Consider the following 18,021-nt stretch of genomic DNA (forward strand, 5'->3'; position numbering starts at 1 on the left):
GCTTTTGGCTCAGGTCATGATCCCAGGGTCCTGGGATCGAGCCCCAAGTCGGGCTCTCTGCTCAGCGGGGAGCCTGCTTCCTCCTCTCTCTCTCTGCCTGCCTCTCTGCCTACCTGTGATCTCTGTCCGTCAAATAAATAAATTTAAAAAAAAAACAAAACTCTTCGGGGCTTCCACCTATTCCTCCCTCCCTCCCCACAAACCCTCGGCAACCACTGATCTTCCTATCGTCTCCGTAATTTTGCCTTTTCCTGAATGTCATATGGCTGCCATGTAGCTTTTTCACACTGATTTCTTTCACTGAGTGACATGCAATGTAAATTTCCCCCTTGTCTTTTTGTGGCCTGGGAGCTTTCTTTCTTTTTTTTTTTTTAAGAGCTAAATAATATTCCACTGTCTGGATGTACACAGCTTATTCATCTCTTCACCCACTGAAGGACATCTCGCTTGCCTTGGAGTTTTGACACTTAGGGATTCTGGAAGTATTCTGAAGGGAGGATCAACACGACTTCCTGACAGGTTGGGGGGGTTTGTGGGTGATGACTCCAAGAAGGCTGCCCCGGTATCTGGCCAGGGCAGCTGAAAGAGAGGAATCACTCAAATCCTTGCTCACACAGGGGACAGGGAGGTGACATACACTGCTGATGGCCACAGCAGTGATCATAACTCTGGTGTGCAGACCCTCAGCTTTGTGCCAGGCTGGGATAAGCATACTGTGTGCTTTATCTCGCATCACACACCAGCCCTAGGAGGTAGATGCTATAAACCTTCTCATTTTACAAATAGATGAGTGGCTTATTTGCTCAAGGTCAAGTGGGTATGTGCACACTTGGCTCCCGAGACAGTAAATATTTATTATACGATAGCTGACATTTAATGCAAGTGCATCAGTCTAGTTAATGTAGATCTCCCCAAACCATGGTACATTCACAGAGAAATTAATATCACTGTGGAAGCCTTTGTGGGAGGCAGCTAGCTGGCCATTTCATTGATGATAACAGAACACGGTGGCAGGGACTGAGTCCTTCTCATTCCCATAAAGTGAAGAGCTCATGACACAGGTTGGGTGTTCCCTAAACACGAGCTATGAGTTTGGAGAGGTCAAGAATGTTCCTGAGTGCCTAAGAGAAAACTGTATAACTGGAAACCTTACCTGTACATTTTCGCTGTGGATGTGACAGAAAGTATTAAAACTCTTCTAGGATTTCTTTGAGTAGATACAAAACCATCACGTCTATCAGTGGTTTTCAAGAGCCATCTTCTGACCAATCTGGGCTGTGATGTTTCCACCCATCTGGAAAATGGGTGTTCTGCAAAAATCAGAAACATGCAGGGAGTTTTCATTAAACCAAATGTATTTCACTTAAAGCACTCTCCTGTTGTTTGAGATTCATCTTTGTGTGTGTATGTGTTTGTGTGTGTGTATGCTTAAAATGTCCGTTTAATATAAAATAATAGTAAAGTTTGCTTACTTAAATGAACTTATTCCAGCAAAATAAAAGTTTGGAAACCCATGTCAGTCTCCCCATTTTGTCATTGTTGCTGCTGGTTGTGAAATTTACCAACCCAAGGAATCCAAAGTTCTGTCGATCTTCCATAATTGACATAAACTCAGTCGACTGCAAAGCAGTCAGAAATGTGAGCCTCCAATGTAGAACGATCAAGAGTTAGGACAAGTCAATTTTGTTGCCAGGCAAAACATGCATTAATTACCCACCACACATTACCCTGAGCTAGGCAGGCCTCATGCAGAGACACCAACTCAGAACGAATCATTTTCCTTCACTGTTACCGAGACCACTGCCAAAGCTGCCCTAGTCACACAGGGTCACACCTGTGTACACACCTTGCAGAAGTCAGCCTGTAAATTTAGCAGCCACAACCTGTTCATGCTGTTGAAGGAATCACATAGCGGGGAAGATACAGTACATTCTACATAAGCTGAGGGCAGGGTGTTGAGCCAGCACCCTGGGACCTGGTTATTTCTTCCTCTCTTCCTGTTCCTTCTCCGGTTTCTTTGACCAGCATTTTAAGCCAGCATTTCAAGAACCACAGGATGGGGGACATGCCAAACAATCATGTTTTGTCTAAGATGTATTGATTATAATTGGCTCCCTGGGCCTCCTGACATAGTAAAAGAAAAATTGGAAACCAAGTAGCACATCAGCAAAATACACTGTTTTTCTACTTCTAGCTACCCACCGAGGATCTTTCCATTACCTCTTTTAAAGAAAGAAGGAGCATTCAGTAGGAGCGTGCCAGCATTTTAAAACCACATTAGAAGAAAAGGCTGCGTCTTTGCTCACAGCATACATTTCCTCCAAACCTCATAGGGAAGTCCATCAGATACAATGAAATGTAGGTCGCAAGAAAAGAGAGAGGCTGAGAACACATGATTCATGAGACATTGAGGGGTAGGTCCCCTAGGAGCGCTTCTTTGCAAAGAAAGTGCATGTTGTCAAGCTTGTCTGCAAAGACGTTTAACTCTTCAGCTCAAATACAAAGCATTTACGTTGTGTGAACAGTGCTCGCTCTTCAATGATTCAAAAAAATCAATACCAAGCCTGATCACTCCATTTCTCTCCTTGAGTTCCTGTGCAAACACAGCCAGAGTGTCAAGGCCCAAGAAAAGAACTTTCCAGGACCTCTGCCCCGTGTTGCAGGACACCGTTGAGTGAGTGACATACGACCGTTCCTGGCTACGAGGTCCAAACTCAGGGTTGGCGGTCCTTGTTACAAGGCTGGAGGAGAGCAATCTCTTTTCTGCCTACAACCTGAATGGGTTGCCCCATGAACACCTCCTCTTTATAGCCAAATAGTAGCCCTCTACTGGCTTGAGTGTTAAAATTAAGATGACCTTAAGGCGTCCTCTAGTGATGTGATGAGTCCCCAAAAACATGTCTCAGGTTCAGCCTCCCTCTCATCCCATGCCCATCTACCTTAGGAGGAAATGCTGGCCCTGTCCCTCAGGGGGTGGACCTGGCACAGACACAGTGCCCGGCTCCTGACCCTCCACGCTTCGCAACTGAGAGAAGGTCTCAGGATTCTACCGAGAGGCGCAGACTCGCCTCCTCCCCAACTCATGGCCAACACCTGTGCCCATGTTACTAAGTGAAAGAAGCGAGTTCAGAAAGGCTCCGTATGGTGGGGTTCCAGCTACATGACATTCTGGAAAAGGCAAACCACAGATAGTGTAAAAAGATCAGTGGTAGACAGGGGTTGGGGAAAGTGGGAGGGAGGGACGGGTGCAGCAAAGGACATTTTCAGGGCTGCTCTGTATGATGCTATGATGATGGAGACATGACATTAAGAATTTGCTAAAACCCGCAGAACATACAACACTGTAAGTGATTGCTAATGGAGACGACAGACTTTAGTTAGTCATGGTGTGTATCAAAAAAAACAAAACAAAACAAAACAAAACAAAACCTAAATTTATTCTGGAAGTAAGAAGTCAAAAGTGGGTCTCTACAACTGTGTTCTTTCTAGACCTCCAGAGAGGATCCATCCCATTGCTCCTTCTAGCTCCCAGAGGCTGTCTACACCCTTTGGCTCCTGGGTTCCTTCCTCTGTCTTCAAAAAAGATCCTTTAAAGGGATGTTTATGGGGCCCCTGGGTGGCTCAGTCGCGTAAGTGTTTGACTGTCAATAATCTCTACTCAGATCTTGATCTCAGGGTCATGAATTCAAGCCCTGTGTTGGGCTCCATGCTGGATGTGAAGCCCACTTAAAAAAAAAAAAAAAGGGAAGTTTGTGATTATATTTAGGGCTCACCTGGATAATCCAGAGTAATCTGCCCATCTGGAGATGCTTAATCACTTCCACATTACAAAATCCCTTTTGCCATATAAGGTAATACTCACAGATTCCAGAGGTCAGGACATGGCTGTCTTTGGGGGCCGCTGTTCAGCTCCCACAGGGACAGAGAGGCAGCAGGAGGCACTGCAGGAAAGGCCGGTGCAGAAGGAGGGTCGATGCACATCTGAGGGTGAACAGGAAGTGTCCCTGCCTGACCATTTACATCATAAGATGTGGAGACCAGACCGACCAGTGGCTCAAAATCCAAAGAACATTTAAAACGATTTCTCCATACAACAATGAGTATAAAATACTTCCAAAAGTAATTCCTTGAGTTACTCTGGGGAAAAAAAATCCAACAGATGCATTAAAAATGTATATTATCAAAAAAAAATTCATAGTATCTCTCTCTGGATTTGAGAGTACAGGTAATTTTACTTTTTAGTTTTAATTGCAGGCAGCAAACTTTCTGTAATAAATGTGTATTATTTTATAATCAGAAAAATACTTCTTTTTTTAATTAATACAATTCTAAAAACATAAAAATATGTGCAGAAATGAGGCGATGTTACTACTGACAACAGAACTCTTCTTTCTCACACAGAATCTCAGACTGAATATTGTCTTTATGGGGTATGTCCTTCCTTTTTTTATCTCCTTGTTACTCCCATAAAATATATTCCTCCTCTATTAAAATGGGAAGTTTGAAGGGTCTTATGAAAGGGAAAGGAGGGGTATATTATGATTTTTCATAGAACCCTCATTGCCCTTAAGTAGCAGTCAGAGTTTGTTTAAATAGAGACTTAAATATTAAAATACACTTTGATCCAGCCTTAGGAACATCCCTAATAGAAATGCACACATATCTGCATTAAATGACATGTACAGGGGAGCCTGGATGACTCAGTGGGTTGAGCCTCTGCCTTCGGCTCAGGTAACGATCTCAAGGTCCTGGGATCGAGCCCCGAATCAGGCTCTCTGCTCAGCAGGGAGCCTGCTTCCCCCTCGTTCTCTGCCTGCCTCTCTGCCTACTTGTGATCTCTGTCAAATAAATAAATAAAATCTTTAAAAAAAATAAATGACATGTACAAGGATGTTCATCATGGTTTTCTTCACGATAGCCAAAACCAGACAGCAACACAGAGTGACCAGTAGGAGAATGGATTAAGAAATTGTGGCACAGTGTGTGATAAATACTACAGAGCAAGGAAAAAGAATCAACTCCTAATCCACATAACAGATCAATAAATCTCACAGAAATAATGTTGAGTGAAAGAAGTCAGACACGGCAGCATACATACTGTGCAATTCCCTTTATGGAGTGTTCATAAACAGGCAAACCCAATCTATGGTGTTAAACTTGAGCACAGTGGTTTCCTTTTCCTAGTGGGGATAATAACAGACGTGGAGGCAGAAGGACTGCTTTGGGGCAGTGGTGATATTCTATTTCTCAGGATGGTTAGAGATGGCATCAATAAGTTCATGTGGGATCCCTGCCCCAACCTGTACGTGTGTGAAACATGCAGTTCCTACATGTAGACTGTACTGTAAAAAAAAGCTTACTTTAAGTTAGAGAAATAAATAAAAATTAAGCTTTAATTTGAAGTCCTGTTTTATTCTCAGGTGTGATATAAGCCTTGGCTGGGCAGAATGAGGCGTAGCTCATCTCAGTTCCGATCAGCGCACCAGTTAATCAAACATAGAAACTGACGTGCAGTCATTAACACAGGCAGTGGAGAAACCAACTAGCAGCATTTTGACAAAGACACCACGTCCTCCATACAGCCCTGGCTCCGTTTATGACTTGCTCCAGCCAGTAATCTGGGACAGCCCACAATCTGTAAATTCATTCGCAAGGAAGGGCCAGGAAATGTGGGTACAAGGTCCAATTTAGCAAAGACCTTGTGTGCATTTAAGATGGGCACAGAGCCTTTCTCACAGAAAACAGTAATTGTTAGTATGGGCTGTGAAAATGCCAGGCTGTGCTTAAGGTTTCTGGCCAAAGCTCCATTAAAAAAAAAACAAAAAAGCAACAAAAAGGTAAATGATGAAAAGACAGGAAACCTCACCTACTGAAGGCATCTGCTCCAGTGTCCTATGATGGAGGGTGGAGGAATTGAGAATGCAGCCTTGCAGACCCATGCAAACCCTCCTGATCTGCCCACCGGATTCCAAGCTGCAGAGGCCCCCTGGCTTCCCACTTCACTTTTCCTGTGGGGAAGTGCCCATTCAGCAAAGTTCAGATGGAGCCCCACCCCTGCAGGACTCTATGTAGGCTCCAGGCTTTGCCAACAGATTCATACCATCCCATCAGCCTCACGGTCGGTTCAGAGCTGGGCACACACAGCAGGCTGGGCCAGAGTTCTCCATAGGAACATCTCTCCCCAGCTAGGAAGACGATCTCAGCTTGCCAGTCAGAGGGCCGCCTGGGGCCACTTTCGCGGCTGCATGGGAGACGCTTGTCTAGGAAAGGTCAGTTTGAGGCTGGTGAGCACAGAGAAACAAAGACAAGAAATAAGCCAGAGATGGGGACTGACCAGGAGCCTCGGCACACAGAGTTCTGTTTCTGTAGCTTCTCCTTCTTTTCCAGGAGTCACTCCAGGCTCTTCCCCCACCACGCCATGCCAGGAAGAATATCCATTTTTGAATTAAGTTAGTTTGAAATGGATTGCTGCCCTCTTGGCAACAAAAGTCCTAACAAATATACAAATAAATGTAGAATTTGCAGTAAAGTTTAAATTCCTTTTTTGTTTGTTTAGTTACAAGTAATCACTCAAGGTGAAGGCATAACAGAGCAGAACTGTGAACGCACAGCTGATGTTGGCAATCTGGAGGACCCAGCCGTAGCCCCTCAGCGCTGCTGTGTGGCCGTATCCAGCCCCGGGTGGAAGGTCCCTCAGTTTCTTCCTTTAACTCCAGATATCACCGCAAGAAAACACAACTACTTCATTACGTTTTCTCTTCCCAATGCTTGCATCTCCTTCCCTCCCCCACCCTTTCCCAAGCACATTAAAGAGGGAGTACATTCCACCACTGTCAGCTCCGGAGGGCAGGGCCTGTCTCCGTGTTACTGACTTGAATAGTGTCTGCCCGGCACTGCACATTTGCCTGCCCTGAGCTGCAGTGCCCGCGTGAGCCTCCAAAGTGTTAGCAGATAGTTTGAACTGTACCATGCTAAAACCGCTATATATATATTCAAACAATGATTTTTCAACACTTCATTCAACACTTCATTCATCATTCATCACTTGATTCATCACGGAGAAACTGACAGGAACACGTCAGGAATACGTCCCTTCATCACAGCATTTGCTGCCTGTATTATTGCTCCTTTCTATGCATCTGTCCCCACCACACATCCAGGCCTGTGAGTAAAAGATCACAGCATACTGAATATGTGCTCCCAGCAATTAGCATGGTTCTTGGCAGGTACAGGTGTCTGATGCCTCCCCACCGGGTACAAGAACCTCGCTTTTCAAAGTGTAGTCCATGGACCAGGAGCGGGATCTCTGGGACAGAGGTTTGGAAGGGCAGGCTGGGCCCCACCCCTGAACTACGGATCTGTAGTTGAGAACTGGCCTGCAGGGGGAGGCAGGAGCTCCTGGATGGGAGGAAAAGGGACAAGAGGAAGTCAAGGGTTGATGAATCTGCAGGGCTGGGGTGAGAAATGACCATGAGCATCAGGGGGAGGCAGGATGGCCAGAGGTTGATACCGCGGTAGGAAGGGTTCCGTGTTCTGTGGCCCATCTCTACTCATACAGGACCCATTCTGTGATCGTGGAGAAAGGCAGTCGGGAAAACCTTCACTGCTGAAAAGAAAAACCCCAACATCATGCTTTGTTTTTTCCCATCTTTAAGCTGGAGATCATTCTTAAACTTAAGATCTCCTAGATGCCCTAGGTTTTGTATCCAGAGGAGACATGAGCTCATAACAGCAGACGGCTATCTGTTTCTTGATCTTAGAACCTACTGATGCGTTAAAATGAAAAAATAAATTAACATTGCCCCTTCAGAACCTAAATGAATGGGTTTTGGCCAGCATCTGCAGGATGCTTCTGCAGGAACTCAGTAAATGATTTCCATTTCAATACACAGCTCAAGGAGCACTTAATAAGTCCAGTTTGATGATAATGATGATTCACATAACAGCACCTTATATGCAGTTAAGCAAATGTTCCAGGGGAACAGTAACAACGAACCAGATCTAAGACACACCTAAGGAAAGGAACCCCTTGGGGATCAAGATGCAGTGTGGTCAATGGCAATTCTAAAATAGCTGGCCAATCATTTTGCTGCGTTAAAGATCAACACCCCCCTCCCCCCTTGCTCACTCTGCATCCCTACTGCTAATCCCGGACGCCACCCTAAGCAGTTCTTTTGGCTATGGATGTGACAGTTTAGGGAAAGGCTTGGAGAAACAGGTCGCTAGAGACTGGGACTCCCCAGGGAGACCTCAGGAATGAAATAGGTCACCGGGTTCGCAGGCGGTGAGCCTCTGCCCCCGCCCCAATGCAAGCCCCAGACCGCCAACTGGGGTGGGACTCGGGGTCGCAGGCAGGGAGCGCGAGGGTGCAGATCTCCGCCTCCAGAAGGGGCGGGGGGCTCTAGCTGCGAGCGGTCTGCCCTCGCCCGCCGGTGCGTCCCGACCCGTGGGGGCGCGCGCCGGCCTCCCGGGGCTCCCGCGGGCCGGCAGCCGGGCGCGCACGGGCGGGCGGGCGCGGGGGCGGGGGCGCGCGCGCGGGGAGCGTGTGGGCCGGGTGGGCGGGCTGGCGGGCGCGCGGCGGGGAGAACCGGGCACGCGAGCCGAGCCCGCCGCTCACCTGCCGCCCGCAGCTCACCTGGCGCCGAGCGCGCGCCCCGCGCCCTCCCGCCTACTCCCGGGCGCGGCCGCCGCCCCTCGCCGCCGCGGGCCCCGGCGCGGACATGCGACACGAGTAGCCCGCGCGCTTCGGAAGCACCGGAGGACCCCCCCTCGGCCTGGGCGCGCCAAGGTGACCCCCTCGATGACCCCCCGCCCCCGTGCGCCGCTTGTCCGGGCGCCGTGTCTGTCCCCTCACGTCCTCCGCCCGTCCCCGCCGGGGAAGCGGCGGCAGTGCATGCGCGTGTCTGTCTGTCTGTCTCCACACCCCTAGTGCACACACCTGCCTTTTGTGACCCTGGCCCGACTGCCCTGTGCACACGGGGGACGTCTGGGACCCCTCTTTGTTCTGGCTGGGTGTGTGTGTGTGTGTGTGTGTGTGTGTGTGTGTGTGTGTGCACGCGCGCGAGGGATTGTTTTGGAGTCGGGGGTGGGGGGGTTCGATGGAAATAGGCGATTTAAATCTTCCATCGAGGATGGCGGCCCCCGGCTTGCGACTTGTCGCTGCGGCGCAGCAGCCCAGATGTCAAACAGTGGTTCGTCTCCAGCATGCAGGATGTGATTTTCAGATGTGCGTTCCCAGCACTTTAGCAAACAGACCGCCGCGGTTCCATGTGTGCCTGTCTCACTCACGCTCGTGTTTTCAAGTCCTATCCTGTGTTGTCCCCAGCGCCAAATGGCATTTGTGGTCGTGGGTTTGAAACCACGGAGACTTTGCCTTTTGTTTTATTCCATAACACTTTATAATTCATGAAGCTCGTGGCGTTTGATGGTAGTGTCTGAGTAGGGGCTGGCTTTCTGTTTGTGTGATTTTTGCATGGTCTTGGATTGTCACTCTGCTGTGTCTAAACATTAAAAAGCCTGTCTTTTTGTTGAAGAGGACGGGGGTTAAAATGAATGAAGACCTGAAGGTCAATTTAAGCGGGCTGCCTCGGGATTATTTAGATGCTGGCGCTTCGGAGAACGTCTCGGCGGCCGTCTCCTCCCAGGTTCCTGTTGTAGAGCCGGAGCCAGAGCTCGTTGTCAACCCCTGGGACATTGTCTTGTGTACCTCAGGAACCCTCATCTCCTGTGAAAATGCCATTGTGGTCCTTATCATCTTCCATAACCCCAGCCTGCGAGCACCCATGTTCCTGCTGATAGGCAGCTTGGCTCTTGCAGACTTGCTGGCCGGCATCGGACTCATCATCAATTTTGTTTTTGCCTACCTGCTTCAGTCAGAAGCCACCAAGCTGGTCACAATCGGACTCATTGTCGCCTCTTTCTCTGCCTCTGTCTGCAGCTTGCTGGCAATCACTGTTGACCGCTACCTCTCCCTGTATTACGCTCTGACATACCACTCTGAGAGGACGGTCACATTCACCTATGTCATGCTCATTATGCTCTGGGGGACCTCCATCTGCCTGGGACTGCTGCCTGTCATGGGCTGGAACTGCCTCAGAGACGAGTCCACCTGCAGCGTGGTCAGACCTCTCACCAAGAACAACGCGGCCATCCTCTCCGTCTCCTTCCTCTTCATGTTTGCGCTCATGCTTCAGCTCTACATCCAGATCTGCAAGATTGTGATGAGGCACGCCCACCAGATAGCCCTACAGCATCACTTCCTGGCCACGTCCCACTACGTGACCACCCGGAAGGGGGTCTCCACCCTGGCCATCATTCTGGGGACCTTTGCTGCTTGCTGGATGCCTTTCACCCTCTATTCCTTGATAGCTGATTACACCTACCCCTCCATCTACACCTACGCCACCCTCCTGCCCGCCACCTACAACTCCATCATCAACCCTGTCATATATGCTTTCAGAAACCAAGAGATCCAGAAAGCCCTCTGTCTTATTTGCTGCGGCTGCGTCCCCTCCAGCCTCTCACAGAGAGCGCGGTCACCCAGCGATGTGTAGCAGCATTCCCCCTTAGGAGGACACCCTGCCCACTCCGTTCTGCATTTACCAAGCACTTCCACTGCCCGGCCAAATGGTTGAGACGCTGTCCTTAAATTCTTTCTCTCAAATTCTCTCTTGAGCCACGGGAGCACTTAGCATTGTAGATGAGTCAAGTGAGTGAAGTGAAAATAATGTCGCCGGTGTTTTCAACCTTAAAAAAAGAAAAAACATGACCGAGTTCCTTGCTCAAGATTATTTTGTTTTGTTTAGGGGTTTTATTTTCTGTTTTACTTGGAGGCAGGTTTCTTGTTTTATACTTTACTTGGACGATTTGGTCGTGGGGTGGGGGAAAAGAAAGTATATGATACGGCCATGATGTTATAAAAAGTAAACTGGTCCTAGAGTTTTTACTTGGACTTTAACATAAAATCGAGCTATTGAGAAAAAGGGAGGAGAAATGACTTTTTCCAGACTTTTTTTTTTTTTAACGCCAAGGGAGATTTTCAACGCTGCATGTACTTTACTGAATATAAATAATCTCTTTCAAGCCTACACCAATAGTTTACATGATTATGTTTGGAAGAGACCTGGTTTTATTAACATGAACTCAGTAATAAGTTCCAACACAGAAACCACGTACCCATTCTTATTCGTTCTTTCTTTGCTTTGGGCAATTACTGCTCACAAGAATTACTTTGGTATTTCTATGAATGTGATAACTTTCTGCATGGTTGCCTGTGTTAGCTCGACCACTAGTTTCAAATGTTGCCATGTAAATCCAGAATCAAAAGAGTCCATTTTCCATATGTGTCTCTAAAATGTGTCTCTAAAATGAATTATGACATTTGTTTGATCTGCATATGAAGTTCGACTGATTAGACACACCAGTCTAGTCTCCACGCCATAGTCTGATTATTTTCACGAAGCAAAAGAAAAAAATTAATAACAGCTCTTAAAAGTAGGTTACATTTATTTTAGTATATTCTGAAAAATAGATCGATGTGAAGCTATCACAAAATATGAAAAACATCACTTTCCTGTCTCTCTATATCTAAGAATGTCTTACTAGTGATTCTTGATTGAGACAAATAGAATTAAATATTGTAGACCAAATATTTCTGGTTCATATTGTCTGTGGTGCAAAGTGCATTTGAAACAGGTGGTCTCTTATTTTAATGATTAAGTTTGTGAGTGCATAACCCGTGTATCTGACTGTGATATATGTTAGCTATATTATGTAAGTTCACAAGCAGAATGACCTTGTGGCTGTTCATGGAAAGCTAACTTTGAATTCCTTTTTCCTCCTTTTCACCAAAAACAACTTACATGCAATAAAAACTGTATTGCCTGTTTTCAGAGAGCAAAGAGTTAGTCAAGAATTGACACTGAAGAATGAATTTTAAATACATTGCAAAGTCCTTGTGTCTGAGCATCATTTCTCTTAGTACGGACAGATGTTCTGTATGCAGAGACCTTCCCTCCATTTGCCGTGGACGTACAGTTCTGTCTGTACAACCAGTGGAAGACTTTCTGGACGGGACATCAACTAAGCCCATTCAGATGGTGGCAAAACCAGTATTTCAGGGTCTGTGGGGGAATCATTTGTCATAATTTAACCTCATCGGTTTGTCCCAAATGTTGTGCTGGTTGCGGTCTCAGGAGCATTCTGGCAACATGCATGCTGATGCCATCTCTCCAAAGCCCCTTCGTACATAGCACAAGTGTGACTAAATCCCATACTTAAATCTGGGTCTCCTCCCCTAGGTTACTTATGGGAGCAGGAGAGGGACTGAAATACTGCAGAAGTGGGAAAGGGTTCTTAATACATACCACCATATGACCAATCTAATCAACTTGATACCTTTAAAAAATGTCTTTTAAACATTTGATGGAGTTGGTAGATTGGAAACGATGGGTCTGTTTGTTTTTAATGACATGAAACTTGATAGCATCTCCTTGTGAGCAATGACTAAGGTAAGTTGGTTTGGACATGGGCTTGTAAAGCAATAATACTGACTTTGTAGAAATGGTAGTCCATTTGCATATTTGCATAATAGTAAGAACTATAATCATTATAATATGTACTGCTTTTCACCCTATATTGTGTGCCAGGCCCCTTTAACTGCTCTGTTGCTGGATTCACAAGAACACACTTTTACAGGTGAGAAAATGAAGGCGAAGAGAGGCTAAGAAATTTGTTCAAGGCTGCGGAGCTCCAGGGTAGAGCCAGGATCCGAACCTGGGTTTTCCCATGCCTAGGCTGTCCCCTTCCCTGCACAGGCTGCCTGCGATCCCTCCCCTGGAGAGGGGGGCTGAGGGAAATGACTTAGAACATGTTATTGTCACCCAGTTTTAGTTCTACGACGAAGACAAAGCTTCCTGTTTAAAATTACACGTGGCGTGACTGTCGCCGTGGTTCTGGGTAACAGAAGTTTGTCTCTAACACACTCTTCTTCACCGAGCATTTCCCTGCTTTGGCACCAAGGCCCGGGGGCACAGCGCAATACTGTAGTGCCGTAAGATGAGGGTACTCGTTTTACAGATTTTTCCTCCATTTATTATTTTAGAATTTCCTATTATATACTTAAAACAGTTTACAATGGTCTTACAAATACTAAAGGGTTGCTTTTGGCCCTGGTTTTTTTTTTTTTTTTTAAGATTTTATTTATTTATTTGACAGAGAGAGCAAGAGAGAGCACAAGCAGTCAGAGCAGCAGAGGGAGAGGGAGAAGCAGACTCCCTGCTAAGCAGGGAGCCCAACACAGGGCTCCTTGGGATCATGACCTGAGCTGAAGGCAGTTGCTTAACCAACTGAGCCATCCAGGCACCCCTTGACCCTGTTTTTAAAACACCTGATTTCAGCTAAGATCTTTTTCAATTCAACTATGACGTGTCCTTACTGTTTAAATTGTGAAGATTTGGGGATGTTTCTGTGGTTTCCTACAAAACTTCTTTGTTTCTGTGAAGTTAATTATTAGGAAATGTGTACCTGTCTCAACATATACATATACATTTCTGTCTGTGTATGAATGTATACATGTATGAATGCATATATGTGTTCAATAACATTAACTTTGCAAAAAACTAGATGCATTATGGAAAACATTCGTATCACCAATAGTCTTAAGCTACCACATAATCTTTTACTCTGTATGATAAACATGTTTAGCTACCAAAGAGATTATGTTAACTAAGACAGTTCAATTACCTTAGCAGAATCCTTAGTCAAGGCTAATTATCCAGGCTGTGATTATCCAGGATTTTGTCTCCTTTCTCCTTTAACTTTTTACTTTATAGCAACAACCTTGTTTCCTGCTGTTAAAAAGGGATGAATGAGTTGGAGTGGGGAGGCAGAGTACCTCTTTCCCTGGGAACCTAAATTAAGAAGCTAAGTTCAGGAAGCAGGGGGATCACTCACTTGACTTGGCAAAGGGGAACGGTCTTAGATCCCTCCGGAATTTAAAGCAGGATTTAAACAAAAAGTTTAAAAGAGCAGATGAGAAATGAACATGTTTATTGCCAATAAAGTATCTGGGAGATTTTTCAAACTTTTTAAATTTTTATTTACTTATTTATTTTAAAAGAGAATTCTCGTGTTTTATTATATTTATTATTCATTCTCTCAAGATTGGAAAGCTCTTGTTCTTTTTTTAATTATTATTTTTATTAACATATAATGTATTATTTACCCCAGGGGTACAGGTCTGTGAATCACCAGGCTTACAAATTTCACAGCACTCACCATATCACATATGCTCCCCAATGTCCATCACCCAGCCACACTATCCCTACCTCCCCACCCCCTCAGCAACCCTCAGTTTGTTTCGTGTGATTAAGAGTCTCTTACTGTTTGTCTCCCTCCCAATAACGTCTTGTTTCATTTTTTTCCTTCCGTATCCCCTACAACCCCCCGCCCTGACTCTCAAATTCCTCATATCAGAGAGATCATATAATTGTCTTTCTCTGATTGACTTATTTCATTCAGCATATAGTTCTGATTGACTTATTTCGCTCAGCTCTAGTTCCATCCACGTCGTCGCAAATGGCAGGATTTCATTTCTTTTGATGGCTGCATAGTATTCCATTGTATATATATACCATATCTTCTTTATCCATTCAAATGTTGATGGACATCTAGGTTCTTTCTATAGTTTGGCTATTGTGGACATTGCTAATATAAACATTCGGGTGCACGTGCCCCTTCGGATCACTACATTTGTATCTTTAGGGTAAATACCCCGTAGTGTGACTGCTGGGTTGTAGGGTAGCTCTGTTTTCAATTTTTGAGGAACCTCTATAGTGTTTTCCAGAGTGGCTGCACCAACTTACATTCCCATCAACATTGTAGGAGGGTTCCTCTTTTTCCTCATCCTCTCCAACATCTGTCGTCCAACTTTTTTAAAAAGAGAAATGTTTAATCCATTATTAAAATAATGATTGACTTTCACAGTTTTATAAATATATCATATGAAATTAAGGTGCCTTACCATTTCAGATTTAAAATACATATTAAATAAGATACTACTATGGTCTTACATTGAACAATGTTTATGTTTTTCTCTTGATTATATGCCTGGTATAATAAAGAGACAAACTGATTCTTGTTCCCTTAAAAATGTTCATGAGTACTGAATAGTTTTGATATCCGATTGGAACCTTAAAATGTGCTTAGAACTTTTAGAACAATCAGATGTAATTTGTATGGATCAAGGAATTAAAACCTGGTTTAAATCAGCAGACAGGTTTACTATCCTCTGGCAAACAATACAGAAAAAAATACTGGTAATTTTGACTAGGGACCCTTAAATTTTCATTATTTAAAAAGCATACAAATTGGGGCACCTAGGTGGCTCAGTCAGTTAAGCATCTGCCTTAGGCTCAGGTCCTGATCCCGGGGTCCTGGGAATGAGCCCCGCATTGGGCTCCCTGCTCAGCGGGGAGCCTGCTTCTCCCTCTGCCTGTCGCTCCCCCTGCTTGTATGCTCCCTTTCTCTCACTCTTTCTCTCAAATAAATAAATAAAATCTTAAAGAAAAAAAAAGCATACAAATCACCCAAGGATCTTGTTAAAATGCAGATTCTGCTTCGGTGGGTCTGAGACATGGCTGAATTTCTAACAAATTCCCAGGCAATGCTGTTGCTGGTGCTGGTGGTCTAAGGCAACACTTTGAGTCACACGGGTAACTGTCACACACTTCCTGTTCTTTTTTTTTTTTTTAAAGATTTTGTTTATTTATTTGACAGACAAAGATCACAAGTAGGCTGAGAGGCAGGCAGGGAGAGAGAGAAAGGGGGAAGCAGGCTCCCCGCTGAGCAGAGAGCCTCACGCGGGCCTCCATCACAGAACCCTGAGTTCATGACCTGAGCTGAAGGCAGAGGCTTTAACCCACTGAGCCACTCAGGAGCCCCCATACTCCCCGTTCTTAAAACAAAACTATACTTATAACAATATATATATTTATATATAAAATATACATATATAGTAATATAATTATGATCTATAATATATTAAGCTCTGATAAGAATAAACACTTTAAAATGCATACATATTATATATATGTATTTTTTTACATATATAAATTAAAAGTGTTTATTCTTGCCAGCAGTTAAGAGATGACTAGTCTGTGTTCAGTGGATATGAACTTTGAACTTTCCCCAAATTTCTCTCATATCTAGTAAAGATCTATAAATATATTTTTCCATGTTAGTGTTCTCACTTTTTCTAAATTCCCAATTACCATTATCTTAAGGCGATTCTTTCAGAGCGTTATAAATCCATGCAATGTGTTTCTGTGTATGTGTGTGAGTACACACAAGGATTTGCGTACTCACACACCCAACAGTAGCAACAAAGATTCATTTTTGTCACCGTCTTTTCAAGAAAGACATTTTTCTCTATGACCTATGTGGTTTGTGTACATGCACAAATTCATCTTGAGATAATTGAAAAGGAAACTTTTGTTCTCTGTGTGGTACAGTTCAGCTGAACTCATCCCAAAGCAACCATTTCCTAGCCAAGTACATCAGAGAATTTTTAAAATATCTCATTTTCACTTTGATGTTTATCTGTAATCTTTTGTTAATTTCTAACACCAAAAATACTATTAATATTTATCATTAACAGTGGTGATTATATCCACTGTGCTTCCTTTCTGCCCAAGAGGGTGAGAGTGTTTTGATCCAATAGAAGCATGTCAAAGTCCATAGTTTTGTGGGTTTTTAAAAGATTTTATTTATTTATTTGAAAGGGGGAGAGAGAGAGCATGAAGGAGAGGAGGAGAGGGGCAGAGGGAGAGGGAGAAGCAGACTCCCTGCGGAGCAGAAAGTCCAATGTGGGACTCCATCCCAGGACCCCAGGGATCATGACCTGAGCCAAAGGCAGATGCTTAGCCAACTGAGCCTCCCAGGTGCCCCATCAAAGTCCATAGCTGAAGTGGATTTTAATATATAACTTAAATATGTCTATAGTATAAAATATTTACGGAAGAAATCTGGGAATGTTTTAATCATTGAAAATCAAACAGTAGCATCAAGCACCTGCGAAAAAACTTTCAACTGGAAATAAGTGTGGAGCAGAAATAAAAACATTTATTATGTCACGGACTTTCCTGCAGTTTACCATTTGAATGGACAATTACAAGCAGACTATTTTAGAAAGTCAAAGAACATCTTTTTTAAAAAAGATCTTATTTATCTATTTGACACAGAGAGAGAGATCACAAGCAGGCAGAGAGGCAGGCAGAGAGAGGGGGGGAAGTAGGCTCCCTGCCGAGCAGAGAGCCTGATGTGGGGCTCGATCCTGGGACCCTGAGATCACGACCTGAGCCGAAGGCAGACTGAGCCACCAAGGAACCCCAGAAGTCAAAGCACATCTTAAGGTACTCTCTGCAAGGCTTGGATTTGTGTTCTTCACCAGACACCATATTTTGAATTGGGATTCTTGATTGGGTTGGTGAAGCTGCCATAACCCATTCACATGAGGAGGGACAATGGCCTGTCTTTCACAGATGTTGTGGTCACTGGGCTACAAGCTAAGGGGGCTCCGGACACAGACACCTGGATTCATGTCTCCTCTCTGTCACTTCAGTGCAGAGCTTTGGGCTTGCTGCTTAACCTCTCTGAACCTCTGTGTCCTGAATCTATAAAATAAGCATGATGGGGAGGCCCAGGGGCTCAGTCGGTTAAGCATCTGCCTTCAGCTCCGGTTGTGATCCTAAGATCATGGGATCAAACCCCACTTTTCCCTCTGCCTGCTGCTCCCCCGCTCATGCTCTCTCTCTCACTCACTCTCCTGCTCTGGCAAATAAATAAGTAAAATCTTTAAAAAAACAAAACAAAACAAAAAACAAGCATGATACCAGAACCTGCCTCTCAGTGCTGGGTAAGAAATGACGTAGGAAGGGTTCAATATGGAGCTTGGCACAAACCTTCTTGGATGTTCCTTTTCATTAGTTTTTTAAAAATTTTATTTATTTATTTGACAGACAG

At 44.7% G+C, this 18,021-nt stretch overlaps 1 protein-coding gene across 1 annotated transcript; it reads left to right on the forward strand.

Annotated features, from left to right (window-relative positions):
* Positions 1-9,539: 9,539 nt before the first annotated feature.
* GPR12 (G protein-coupled receptor 12) lies at positions 9,540-10,553 on the forward strand (the record flags this gene model as incomplete). Its single annotated transcript, XM_080798974.1, has 1 exon — positions 9,540-10,553. The coding sequence occupies exon 1, from the start codon at positions 9,549-9,551 to the stop codon at positions 10,551-10,553; it is 1,005 nt and encodes a 334-aa protein (XP_080655100.1). The 5' UTR covers positions 9,540-9,548.
* Positions 10,554-18,021: the final 7,468 nt, after the last annotated feature.

This window comes from Martes martes (genome assembly GCF_963455335.1).
Source record: "Martes martes genome assembly, chromosome: 3".
NCBI classification, from domain to species: domain Eukaryota; kingdom Metazoa; phylum Chordata; class Mammalia; order Carnivora; family Mustelidae; genus Martes; species Martes martes.